This window comes from Octopus bimaculoides, chromosome 12 (genome assembly GCF_046866305.1).
Source record: "Octopus bimaculoides isolate indiv1 chromosome 12, ASM4686630v1, whole genome shotgun sequence".
Lineage (NCBI taxonomy): Eukaryota > Metazoa > Mollusca > Cephalopoda > Octopoda > Octopodidae > Octopus > Octopus bimaculoides.
In genome coordinates, this window is record NC_142939.1 from 51,195,223 (window position 1) to 51,208,309 (window position 13,087).

General features: G+C 39.1%; 1 protein-coding gene across 1 annotated transcript; it reads left to right on the forward strand.

Annotated features, from left to right (window-relative positions):
* The first annotated feature begins 1,507 nt into the window (after nucleotides 1-1,507).
* Nucleotides 1,508-12,777, forward strand: LOC106868292 (proline-rich protein PRCC). Its single transcript, XM_014913516.3, has 7 exons — nucleotides 1,508-1,782; nucleotides 5,062-5,225; nucleotides 6,581-6,628; nucleotides 6,811-7,269; nucleotides 8,025-8,126; nucleotides 9,636-9,836; nucleotides 10,966-12,777. The coding sequence occupies exons 1-7, from the start codon at nucleotides 1,539-1,541 to the stop codon at nucleotides 11,050-11,052; spliced, it is 1,305 nt and encodes a 434-aa protein (XP_014769002.1). The 5' UTR covers nucleotides 1,508-1,538; the 3' UTR covers nucleotides 11,053-12,777.
* Nucleotides 12,778-13,087: the final 310 nt, after the last annotated feature.

A 13,087-nucleotide genomic window follows, 5' to 3' on the forward strand; every position in this document is an offset into this window, starting at 1 on the left:
TGAAAGGATGAAAGACAAAATTGACCTCAGCAGGAATCGTTATTTATTCAGTTGCGCAGACTCTTTCAAGTTAGCAGCCTTGCTAATTAACAAATTGAGAAACAATGAACAGAAATGAGTTTGAGAAGCCAAGAAGAATAGAAACGGGAAAATTCGGAGCAGCAACGGAGGGACGCGACAGCTGTCAGCTTCGAACAAATGAATAAAATGTACGAGTTCCTTCCTTCCTTCCTTCGCTTCTTTTCTTCTTTCTTTTGCATCCTTGCCTTGCTTGCCTGCCTGCCTGCCTGCTTGCCAAATTTTTAGATAAATCCAGCAGAGAGAGAGAGAGAGAGACAGGGGGGGGGGCAAGGGTTTAAAAATCACCATTTTTATCTTTTACGTGTTTTAGTCATTAGACTGCGGCCATGCTGGGGCACCGTCCTGAAGAATTTTAGTCGAACCAATCGACCCAGTAGTTCTCATTCTAGTGGTCTCTTTTACCGAAGCGCTATGTTACAAGGATGCCAACAAACCAACATCAGTTTTCAAGCGGTGGTAGGGGCACAAACAACACAAACACACACACACATACATACATATATGGATATATATATCTTTATAAGACGGGCTTCTTTCAGTTTCCATTTACCAAATTCACTCACAAAGCTTTTAGCCAGCCCGGGATTACAGTATATACTTACCCAAGGCGCCGCACAATGGGACTGAACCCAAAACCATATGGTTGGGAAGCAAGCTTTTTACCCTCACAACCACACCTGTAGGAAATTAGATATAAACGACGGGAAGAAAGAGAGAAAGAAAGGTAACTAGAAAAGTACACGAGAGAACAAAATTTAATACCATCCGGATTAACTTCATCACTTAGTGTTTTGGGATATCTTCGGAGGAGTTCACTCCGTAGCAAAGAAACTCAGACCTGGTCTTCGCTTCGTGGCTATTTTCCTCTCCATCTTGGAGACACTAAACGATGAACACTGGCTTCTGTCTTGGCTAAAAAGGTGTAAGTAATATTTGGAAGTGCAATGAGAGAGGGTAATAATAGTAAGAGAGAAAGAGAGTAAGGGAGACAGATGAAGATAGAGAGACAGAAAGAGAGAGAGAGAGAGAGAAAGAGGGAGCGTGAGAAGAAAAGGGAGAAACAGAAAGATGGAGAGAAACAGAGGAAGTAAGAAAGGGAAGAGGAAAGAGAGGAAGAGATGAGTAGAAAGATAAGGAAAGAAATTGAGAGACGGAGGAGAGAGGGTGAGAGGGAGTGAGAAAAGGAGAGAGATGAAAATAGAGAAAGAGAGAGGTGAGAGAAAGAGAAAGAAAGAGAGGGGGAATAGGAGAAAAGAAGAGAAAAAAAGGAAAGAGAGCGAGGGAAGGAAAGGTTGAGCAAATAACTTAGAGAAGCCATTTTCAAGTGAGAATTAGGTTAAAGACGGAAATAGCAGAAGGAGAGTAAAGACAAGGGAGATAAGCAGTTTGTCGAACTAGGATTATCGTCCTTGGCAGCGATTCACTTGTTTACGAAATCGGAATTCTAAACACAAAATATGTCTTTGGTAGGTTATGGTTCCAGTGATAGTAGCGGCAGCAGTGATGAAGAAGATAACCATCTACCCCCATCAGGTGAACAAAAGAGAACCAATGCTGCCAGTGGTGTGTCTAAAATTGAATCTAAACCTCAGAATGGTATGGAAGAACAGCAAAAGGCAATAATTAACGGCACCAAATCGGACAATGTTTCTGTTGATGACGAAGAGGAAGACGGCCTACGTGGAAATAATTTGTTTAAAGGTAATATGCGTTATGTAATATGGGTCTGTTTCTGTTTAAATACGACGCTCTTTGTTTGAAAAAGAGGGAGATCTTTTATGGAGAAATTTAATTTGTTTGAAATCGCAGATAAATATTTCTGAAATCGCACTCTGTTGTTTTATAAATAATAAATAATAAATAACACATCGGACAATGTGGTCTTAAATACAGAATATTTAAAACAAACAGAAAGCAAAAAATATATAGGATAGACTTAGTTTACACGCTAATGACAATATGTTTGTGAAATCAGGGCTAATCTTCAGGTACAAAGCGAAATTAAAAGCACTGACACAGGAGAATAACAATGACAACAATATATTATACATACATATGAGTATTATAAAACATTCTGGCTCAGTCCTTGAAATTCAGCTCGTTACGAATACATAGATATTGAAGCAATATTCTAAAATATATTTGATCATAAGTTTGCTTAATTAAAGCTGAACTCGGGGCTAAACACCCGCAACAACAATAACAACAACCGATACATATTTTGTCGTCTTCGGAAAGTATGGAAGAGTTATAAGTGACTTCGGTTGGATTTGAACTTACAGTTAGGCGAAACTAAATACTATCTGCCCTATGACAGTTTATTTCAGTTATTTAATCTCATTAAGATAATAATAATTATGATTTTCTTTTACGCATATACTCTCCATTAAAAAATCTGATTTGTTTTAGAAGATCATAAAAGAATTGAAGCAGTGGTAATTTGAAACCACGTCAAGTGGGTTGTTGAATTGTTTTGGCGAAGTTTTGGAATAGCTTATCTCTACTTGATGGGGAAGGAAAAACACATAGAACTGAATATTGTTATTTTATTCTATGTTATTTATTCCTGTGTTTCATACAACGGAAATTACAGTTGTGAAAGAACCCCTTCCTCCCCATAAATTGTTACTTTTCTTTACATTTTTACTCCTCCCGTAATCTCGTGCTATATTCATTCTTTCCTCTTTCCCCGTGAAATAACGACGTTGGCTATATTTCAAAACTCTGCCATCGTTTTCGTTTCTTTTTTGGAGAGCTGCTCCGTCTAAGGAACTGATTCTGCCCCCCCCCCCCCCCCCCCCCACACCTCCTTAGAATAAGTGTAAGGTGAACAACTTCGATGGACTGTTTAAAAGTTCTTTGTCCTTGTCCCCACTTCTCGAAACACATCTATTTTTTTCCATATTTAATATAACGGGACGAATATTAACAATATTATCAGAATGGAATTTCCTCTACGTCAATTTACTCCCCAGCCACTTTGCCACGAATCATAGAACGTGGGTCCTTCGATGTTCCTTACATTTTGCTTCCTGTAAATAAAGAAAACAATTTTGTTAAAAGATTGGTTGCTATTCTCTAAATAAAAGTTGTTCCCCTTCGATGAACGTGGACATTGGGGTGATGGTAGTAGGGGTATGTTGGACAAAATGCATAATGTCATTTGCTCTGCTTTTTTACATTCTGAACGCTCAGTTAAGTGTGGCAAATTTGTCTACATTTGTTATTAACTTCAGATCTCTCATCAAACGTATCCCAGCAGTGATAACTACATCGTATATTCAGGCTCATTGCATCTAGGATTTTTGTTTAAGACGGTAGAGTGTGATGTAAAGAAGGTTTTGTTGCTACTTCTAGCGTGTTGATCAACCATGTGGAGGTTCCAACATTCGTTCATGTTATTGTAAGTGTTGTTGGGGATGCAGTGTTGATGTTGATGGAAGTTAACTCATATCTGAGTACGACCACTTCTTAGACACAGATAAGCACTTACCAAAGTGATAAGCACTTACCAAAGAAGACATAACTGCACAGGATGGCCTGAGAATTGCAACTGCTCTATCTATTCTGTACCTGCTGCATGCTCTCAGGAATACAGAAACTACAGAAGTAGTGGTTTTCATTGTTGCCAGAAGTTTGCTTATCTAATTTAGACCTTTATTATTCACACGGTGACATTTATAAAGCACCCAGCACACTCTGTTGAGTGGTTGGCTTTAGGAAGGGCATCCGGCCTTAGAAACCATGCCACAACAGACAGTTGGTGTCTGGACAGCTTCCTGCTAACCAGCTCCATGTCAAACCATCCAACCCATACCAGCATGGAGACCAGATATTAAAGTGATGTTGATGATGATTTGTTTCTCTATTCAACATCATCATCAACATCATCATCGCTTAACGTCCGCTTTCCATGCTAGCATGGGTTGCCCGATTTGACTGGGGACTGGCAAGCCAGAAGGCTGCACCAGGCTCCAATCTGATCTGGCAGAGTTTCTACAGCTGGATTTCCTTCCTAACGCCAACCACTCTGAGAGTGTAGTGCGTGCTTTTACGTGTCACTGGCATGGGGGCCAGTCACACGGTACTGGCAATGACCTAGCTCAAAAGTTGTTTTTTACGTGCCACCTGCCCGGGAGCCAGTCCAATGTTGGCTGATATTTCTTACAGGCTCAGTCAGACAAAAAGCTTTGAGCGTATTTTCTGAATTCACTCCCTACATTGGTTAACTTTAATTTTTCTTATCCTTTCAAGGTCGATAAATAAATTACTATTCTGGTGGACTGAGGGAGTCATTTGAGGATTGGACTGATTGCCATGTGGTATTTGTTCTGCTTCTTTGCATGCTGAGTTCAAATCCTGCCTTATTGGGGGTGGGCATAACACTCTCCTCCCCACTTCCTGATTCTTCAGTACCTTCAGCAGTATTCTGGCCCACAAGTTTGTCGTCTCTTCTCTCTCTGTCTTTCATATCCCTACTATAATGGCCTCTGCTCTTTGGAGCTGGCTGGTCTTGTACCTACCTCTACCACCCTTTCCACTCATCTCTCCACCTTTTGGTAGCCTAGGTTTCTCTACCAACTGCTCTATCCAATCCTTCATCTCCAGAACATTTGCCTTCTGGAATCCGTTCCCTGCTCACATATTTCTTTCAGCACTTTAAGAAGAATATTAACAATATGAATGTCACTGATCTTTGAAGGACCGCATGGGTCATGAGCTTTGCTTCTTCCTCCTGACTCAGCAAATAAAAAAGAAAATCACTATTTGGGCTGGGGTCTCCAGTTTGGGTGTACCTTCTTCCTGCCTATTTTTTCTCTTGTTTTGAGGCCCTGTAATAGGTACTGCTCCTTTACCAAAAGCTAAAAAATTAAAAAACAAAAACTAAAAAAAGAAACTAAAAGAAAAAAACAAACTAAATTACATTTGAACCATGATGAAGTCATGTGACTTTAATATTTCTTTATTTCCATTTGACAGTTCTACCAAAGCCGCAGCAGAAACAAACAACGAATGATGAAATATCTGAAGGAGATCTGGAAGATATTGTCAAACCAAAATCTTCGCAGATAACAAGTTTACCAAAACCTTTACCATTGCTAAAAGGTTCTCATGTGAAAATCACTATTCCGGCATTGGATTCAGTGAGTTTAGAGTTTTTAAAACTTTTTTACTCCTTACTATAAAACTCCACCTCTCTCTCTCCCTCTAACTGCCACACCTTGGATGTGTTACTTGATCAAATGACAGAAGAGTGAAGAATTGTATCTGTGTCTGCATGCAACTATATAGGTGTCTAAAACAAGTACAAGTCATGGTTCGGGATGGCACCTGTGCCTAGCGTCGCCTTTCTGGCACTTGTGCCCGTGGCATATGTAAGGATTTTTGAGCGAGATCGTTGCCAGTGCCCCTGGACTGGCTCTTGTGTGGGTGGCACATAAAATACACCATTTTGAGCATGGCTGTTGCCAGTATCGCTTGACTGGCCTTCGTGCCGGTGACACGTAAAAGCACCTACTACACTCTCAGAGTGGTTGGCGTTAGGAAGGGCATCCAGCTGTAGAAACTCTGCCAAATCAGATTGGAGCCTGGTGTAGCCTTCGGGTTCCACCAGTCCTCAGTCAAATCGTCCAACCCATGCTAGCATGGAAAGCGGATGTTAAACGATGATGATGATATATAGTTTTTGGCGAGTATGTGGGTGAGCATGTGTGTGTTTCAAGCGAGGGTGGTTTAGTATATACATATAGGCGAATGTATGGATTGGTGCGTTTACGCGAACACTATAGACTTTTCTACTCCCTTACCTTTACCCCTTCCCCTTACTTAGCGGTCATTCTAATAGCTCTTTTGTCTTAATAACGGTCAACCACACAGTAATTTCCCTTTGTTTAACGGTCATTTTTCACAGGAATTTGCAATGGCTGGATAACTGAAGAGATGTTGGCGTGGACTCCCACCCCGGCATCCAAAACTCGGAGTTTTATCATGGCTACCAAATAAGTGTCTCATATTTTTACATATATATATATATATATATATATATATATATATATATATATATATATATATGGATGATTGTATTTAGTTTCAGTTTCTTTTCAATCTACCAAATTCACTCACAAGAATTTGGGGCTATAGTAACAGGCATTTGCACTATGCAGTGGGACTGGACCCCAAACTACATACTACATGGTTTGGAGAAGTGAATTTCTCTATCACAAACCCTGTTAGTAACTAGTTGACCCCGTGGATATTACATGCTTAAATTAGAAACAGCCACCAAGTATCAAAGATCAATGTGGCATTCTAAGTTCAAATCTCCTGAGTTCGCCTTTGCTTTTTCTCTTTTTGTGGGTCAGTAAAATAAGTACCGGTCAAGCACTGGAGTTGGTGTAATTGACTTAACCAATACCCTTGAAACATTTCTGGCCTAGTACCAAAATTTGAAAATTGTTATTATTGTTCTTATTAAGTGTTATTATTTTGATAATTTCAGGATTCAGATGAGGAAGAAGTGGTTACAAAGAAAAAAATGAAGTTCTCGGTGAGTTTTATTTATTTGCTTACTTAATAGTCATCTCAAAATCAATTACATTTAATTTACTATTAATCTGTTATAAGTTTAACAAACTTTTATGTTTTATGTTTAAGTTTAATGAACTTTATATGACTTCTGTAATTTCTATTTCTTAATTATTTGATTATTTCTCTCTCATATATTTAAAGGGCAAATGCCGTTTGTTGGATATCCTTCCTCCCCCGAAACACATTTCTGTGAAACAAAGCAACCGGACATTTATACCCTACACCCTAAACAAAAGACCCGAAGCAGCAGAAAGTGCAACAAAGAAACCCCCGTCGAGTTCCGTATCGAAGAAGCCAGCAGTTAAGAAAAGTATCCTTGGTGTAACTGGTTATAACAGCGATGATGATGATGACGATGATGACAGCAATGTCAACAGTTCAAATTTTTTCTCTCTGGACTCAAAACCCCAAATACCCCGACAGACAGGCGGATCATTCACCCAACCCTCAGCCACCATTTCTTCTACCATCACTTCTACTTTCCATTCCCTTTCTTCCATTCCTTCAGTTCCTTGGCAACAAACTACAGTCTCTCCACATGTGCCATCTGCCACTGATGTCATGGAAAAGAACTACGCAGAATATTACGTGCAGCCTGAAGTAAGTAGCTTTATTTCAACTTTAATTCTGGTGTAGTTATAATAATAATAATAATAATAATAATAATAACAACAACAACATTGAAAATACCTTAGGAATGAAAACCCAGGTTCGAAATTTCCCCCAGACGCCTGATGAAGGCTGGAGGGTATATCAGCCGAAACGTTGTGTAACAACAAACAAGATGAGGACAAATATCCGTCAAATGTCATCATCATCATCATCGTTTAACGTCTGCTTTCCATGCTAGCATGGGTTGGACGATTTGACTGAGGACTGGTGAAACCAGATGGCTACACCAGGCTCCAATCTGATTTGGCAGAGTTTCTACAGCTGAATGCCCTTCCTAACGCCAACCCTTCCGAGAGTGAATTGGGTGCTTTTACGTGTCACCGGCACGAAGGCCAGTCAGGCAGTACTGGCAATGGCCACGCTCAGAATGGTATATTTTATGTGCCACCCGCACAAGAGCCAGTCCAGGGGCACTGGCAACGATCTCGCTCGAAAATCCTTACACATGTCATGGGCACAAGTGCCAGAAAGGCGACGCTGGGCTCAGGTGCTATCCCGATTTTGCTTTCGCTTAAAAATGTAAATAATAAAATATATGCCGTTTGTTTCTAAGTTTAAAACAACATTACTCAGTTGTCTACTCCACTTCTATTGTAAGAAGCACTCTGCGGATTATGTGTTGTGCATCTTCTACTCATTCTTAAATATTCATGATTAATTGTTTTCACACCTTTGTCTTGCAGGAATTAGTACAACCAGACCAGGACCGTTTAGCAACTCCTGATGATGATCCTGAGCTTGCCGGTCCATCTATGAACATTGACACACTTCTTCAGGATGAACAGGTAAGGTGGTGGTTGTATTTGTGTTGCTCTTGTGACGAACATATTTGTTAATGAAAATATAACACAAATGATTATGACAAATGTCTTGCCATGTTTATTAGAATTTTATCCCTTTTGATTCATCATCATCGTCGTTTAACTTCCGCTTTCAATGCTAGCATGGGTTGGACGATTTGACTTGGGGGACTAGCGAACCAGATGGCTGTAACAAGTTCCATTCTGATCTGGCAGAGTTTCTACAGCTGGATGCCCTTCCTTACGCCAACCACTCCGAGAGTGTAGTGGGTGCTTTCATGTGCCACCGGCATGGGGGCCAGTCAGGCAGTACTGGCCACGGCTACGCTTGAAATGGTGTGGCACTAGCAACGAGCTCACTCAAATGTCTTTACACGTACCACCAGCACAAGTGTCAGGGAGGCGACGTTGGTAATGATCGACGGCCACGCTTGAAATGGTGTTCAACGGCCACGCTAACATAAACTTTTTTTTTAAAGTAATCCCATTCCTTGTGAGTGGAAAATGGTAAATGGAAACTTAGAACACATATATGTGTATGTGCTGCTCTCACCTCTGCCATAACCAGTAGTTTAACTAGGTGGGGTAGGGTGGGATGGGGGTGGGGTTGGGGGCACATACCCTGGATGCTGATCGAAGGAGGCTTGCGGAATTGACTACTCAAACAAAATCTGCGATAACGAGACCAGAAAATTTCCTGGAATGCATTGTTTGATATGGAGATAACGTTTTTTCTGAATTTGTGCATTGGCCTTCAGATACTGCTCACAATAGCTTATTATCAATTGCAAACTGTGAATGGTCATTCAGCAAGTTGAAGTTAATCCTATCTTATTTGCAGACATCAATGTTGTAGGACTGCATGCATGACCTTGCTCTTCTGGGCATTGAAAGTGAAGAGACAAATGAAATTGATTTTGAAAGGGCATCCAGCTGTAGAAACTATGCCAAATCAGATTGGAGCCTGGTGTAGCCATCTGGTTCACCAGTCCTCAGTCAAATCATCCAACCCATGCTAGCATGGAAAGCGGACGTTAAACGATGATGATAATGATGATGATGAATCGCTCAATTCACCTCATCAAAAGCAAGAAAGATGAGACTTTGAACAATTGTATTTTTTTTTTTATTACATCTCATTTCACACGTTAGGTTTTTTAATGTTTCAATCAGGGAAGCTGGTGCATCAAACGGTTAAAATAAGAAGGTTTTGTAAAAGTAAACATTCAAAAAATATATTTTGAATTTCAGGCGGTACCAAACCAGCAGGTAAATGAACCTTGGTAAAGTATTTATTCCTAAAATATTGCTTTAAAGCATTAAATTCTTGTAACAAATAAGTACTATATCGTGGATTTAGTATGGTGGGGGGGGGGGGGGCATTTTTGCGGCTTGCCCCAGGCACAGTGTACTCTAGCTATGTCACTGGTTATAACTCCTTCTCTGCCACTGCGATCGCTGTCACCATTCTCTATGATTGCTCTTCTTTTGCAGTTCCAACGCTTACAGGGCAAGAATCAACGAGGCAAGGAACAAATTCAACTAATGAATGTCAATGCTGATGACTTCATTGACAAATCACTACTTACAAAGACAATCACTCAGGAAATGCCAAGACATTCTTACAAGAAAGATAAGGATGCCCCTAGCAAGAAATCTCGAAACAAACATCAAATCACATACCTTGCCTATCAGGTAAGTTTTTTGTTTCTTTTTTTTATATGTTTGTTATCAACACCACATACTTTATCGGGACTGGAATATTTTGATAAACCATATTGTATCCATGTATTTGTCAAATTTGTCTTCTCTTAAATACCAGTCCTCTAGAATTCTTGCCCTGCCTGTTTTTCATATCACTATTCATTTATAATTTCAAGATCATTAATCACATGGATTTCACTGGTCTCAGGACGGCCTGTGAAAGCTACAAGCATCGCAACCTTCCCTCTAGGCACTTCATTCTTTTCTGTATTCTCTTCCACTTTTTTCCCATTTTATCCTCTTTTTTCCTTTCCCTCTGTTCATTGTTTTTTTTGCCGTTCTCTTCCCGTATCCCATTACGTATGTTGTTGTTGTTGTTGGCACTCCGTCGCTTACGACGCAAGGGTTCCAGTTGATCCGATCAACGGAACAGCCTGCTCGTGAAATTAACGTGCAAGTGGCTGAGCACTCCACAGACACGTTTACCTTTAACGTAGTTCTTGGGGATATTCAGCGTGACACAGTGTGACAAGGCTGACCCTTTGAATTACAGGAACAACAGAAACAGGAAGTAAGAGTGAGAGAAAGAGTACAGCAGGGTTCGCCACCATCCCCTGCCAGAGCCTCGTGGAGCTTTAAGTGTTTTCGCTCAATAAACACTCACAACGCCCGGTCTGGGAATCGAAACCGCGATCCTATGACCGCGAGTCCGTTGCCCTAACCACTGGGCCATTGCGCCTCCACTCCCATTACGTAATAGCGTTACTATTAAGAACAACAACTCTTTGCATAGAGTTCCTTCCCTTAAAAATTTTTGAACTATTTCGATTATCGGCCTTACATCAAGATTTATTACTATACATACGTATGTATATATATATATATATGAGTATGTGGTGTGCAAAGTATGTAATTATGTTGATATATGTATTTAGAAAAATAGTATTTTTTCACCATTTCAGTTATGTTTTTACGATTTCAGTTTTCAATAATTTCTTTCTACGTATTTCATATCGAAAGCTTCGTGTTTTGTATGTAATTTATATCACAAAACTTTGCAAACCATTTGTCAATTAAACCGCATCTTTGTAATTATTTATCTATGTTTTTTTTCCCACAGGCAAAAGAACGTGAACTCGAGTTGAAAAACCAGTGGTCTCAAAACAAAATGACCAAACGACAGACGCAGGCAAAATATGGCTTTTAAGGAGTTGACTAAAGAATCATAGCTGATGAAATTACGAATATTCATTAAATAAGAAATGAACAATTTACATGATTAACATGTGATGCTGTGGATTAACATGACTGACATGTAGATTAATATGTAAAGCTACATGATTTATATTATAGACTTGTTGAGTAACATGGAGAATTGTGAGTGTGCTTAGCCCTTTTGATATCAAACTGCCAATGATCATCTCTAGTTCTATGTGACTTCCTGTTGTAAACTTTTTGTTACTATTTTTCTGCTGAAATCGACTGCCTTTGTTTCAATTAATTTTTTAAAATAATGGAGAATTTATTAAAACACCTCTGTCATTTTTAAGCTGGGGTTTGGAACATGAATTAACATGAAATTTTGATGGAAGTTTTTAAATTACATCACTTTAAAACAGGGAATTTGTATAATAGAACTAATGCTGGTCTCAGATGGGTTTGATATCGGAATGATTAAAATACTCTTGATTAAAAATTTCCACTGAAATTTCATCTTAATTTATGTTCCAAACATCATTTTAATAATGACAAAGTAATTTTACTAACTTCTTCATTATTTTCAAAAAAAAGAGTAATTGAAGCAATGGCAATGTATTTCAGTAGAAATGTGGTGACAAAAGAGTTAATGCCTTTCATATCAATCTGACTGAAAACACCCCTGCTTGTATGATACAAACTTCTTGTTTTACAGTGGTCTAAAACTTTCCATCAAAATTCCATATTTATCTTATATGCCAAACACCATCTTAATAATGATAAAATTATTTTACAAAGTGGAGGCGCAATGGCCCAGTGGTTAGGGCAGTGGACTCGTGGTCATAGGATTGCGGTTTCGATTCCCAGACCGGGCGTTGTGAGTGTTTATTGAGTGAAAACACCTAAAAGCTCCATGAGGCTCCGGCAGGGGATGGTGGCAAACCCTGCTGTACTCTTTCTCTCACTCTTACTTCCTGTTTCTGTTGTGCCTGTAATTCAAAGGGTCAGCCTTGTCACACTGTGTCACGCTGAATATCCCCGAGAACTACGTTAAGGGTACACGTGTCTGTGGAATGCTCAGCCACTTGCACGTTAATTTCACGAGCAGGCTGTTCTGTTGATCGGATCAACTGGAACCCTCGACGTCGTAAGCGACGGAGTGCCAACAACAACATTTTACAAAATTCTGCATTATTTCCAAAATTAATTAGAATAAAAGGCAGTGTATTTTAGCTGAAATATGGTAGGAAAAGGTTTAAGAAACAGGTAACGTGGATATTCAACAAGAGAAGTTGTTTGACTCTTTTACTTGCATTCAACATATTGGCATATGTTGGATATTGGAATATTCATGGTTGATGTGTTCACTAGTGGAGGCTTGACTATTTACTACCAGTATTACAGTGTTCACTAATGGGTATTGTAAATGTTCATTAAATGTTCATCTGTCCTCATATTTCAATAAACATCTAGCAGATGAACTGTAAATATTTAACAACAGACTGCTGTAAAACCTCCTTATTGGACCTGTGAACGTTGATATTGGTATTGTGAAAGTTTCTTAGAAGAAGCATTATGGATGAAGTATCAATACATCTGCATGTGTACATGTATCAGAATTGGACATGAAAAAAAGAAGAAAAAGAAAGGGATTCAAAAAACAAAAAAAAACAACTGAAACAAAACATGAAAACAGTTTTGATATCAAACAAAATATAAACCTCACTTTTCAAAATCTGGTGTTTTCTTTATGTTTATTGTGTTGAGAGATTTGTATGATGTTTAATTGTCTCTAGATTCAAATGCTGCTGCTGCTGCTACTACTACTAGTACTACTACTAGTACTACTACTACTACTACTACTACTACTACTACTACTACTACTACTACTACTACTACTATGTACTGCTGTTGTCATTGTCATTATTATCATTGACATCATCGTTGTCGTCATCATTGTCATCACTGTCGTCATATCTTTAATCATCATAATCCTTTTCTTCTACCTCTTCCTCATCATCATTGTTTTTACATCTCTATGTTTT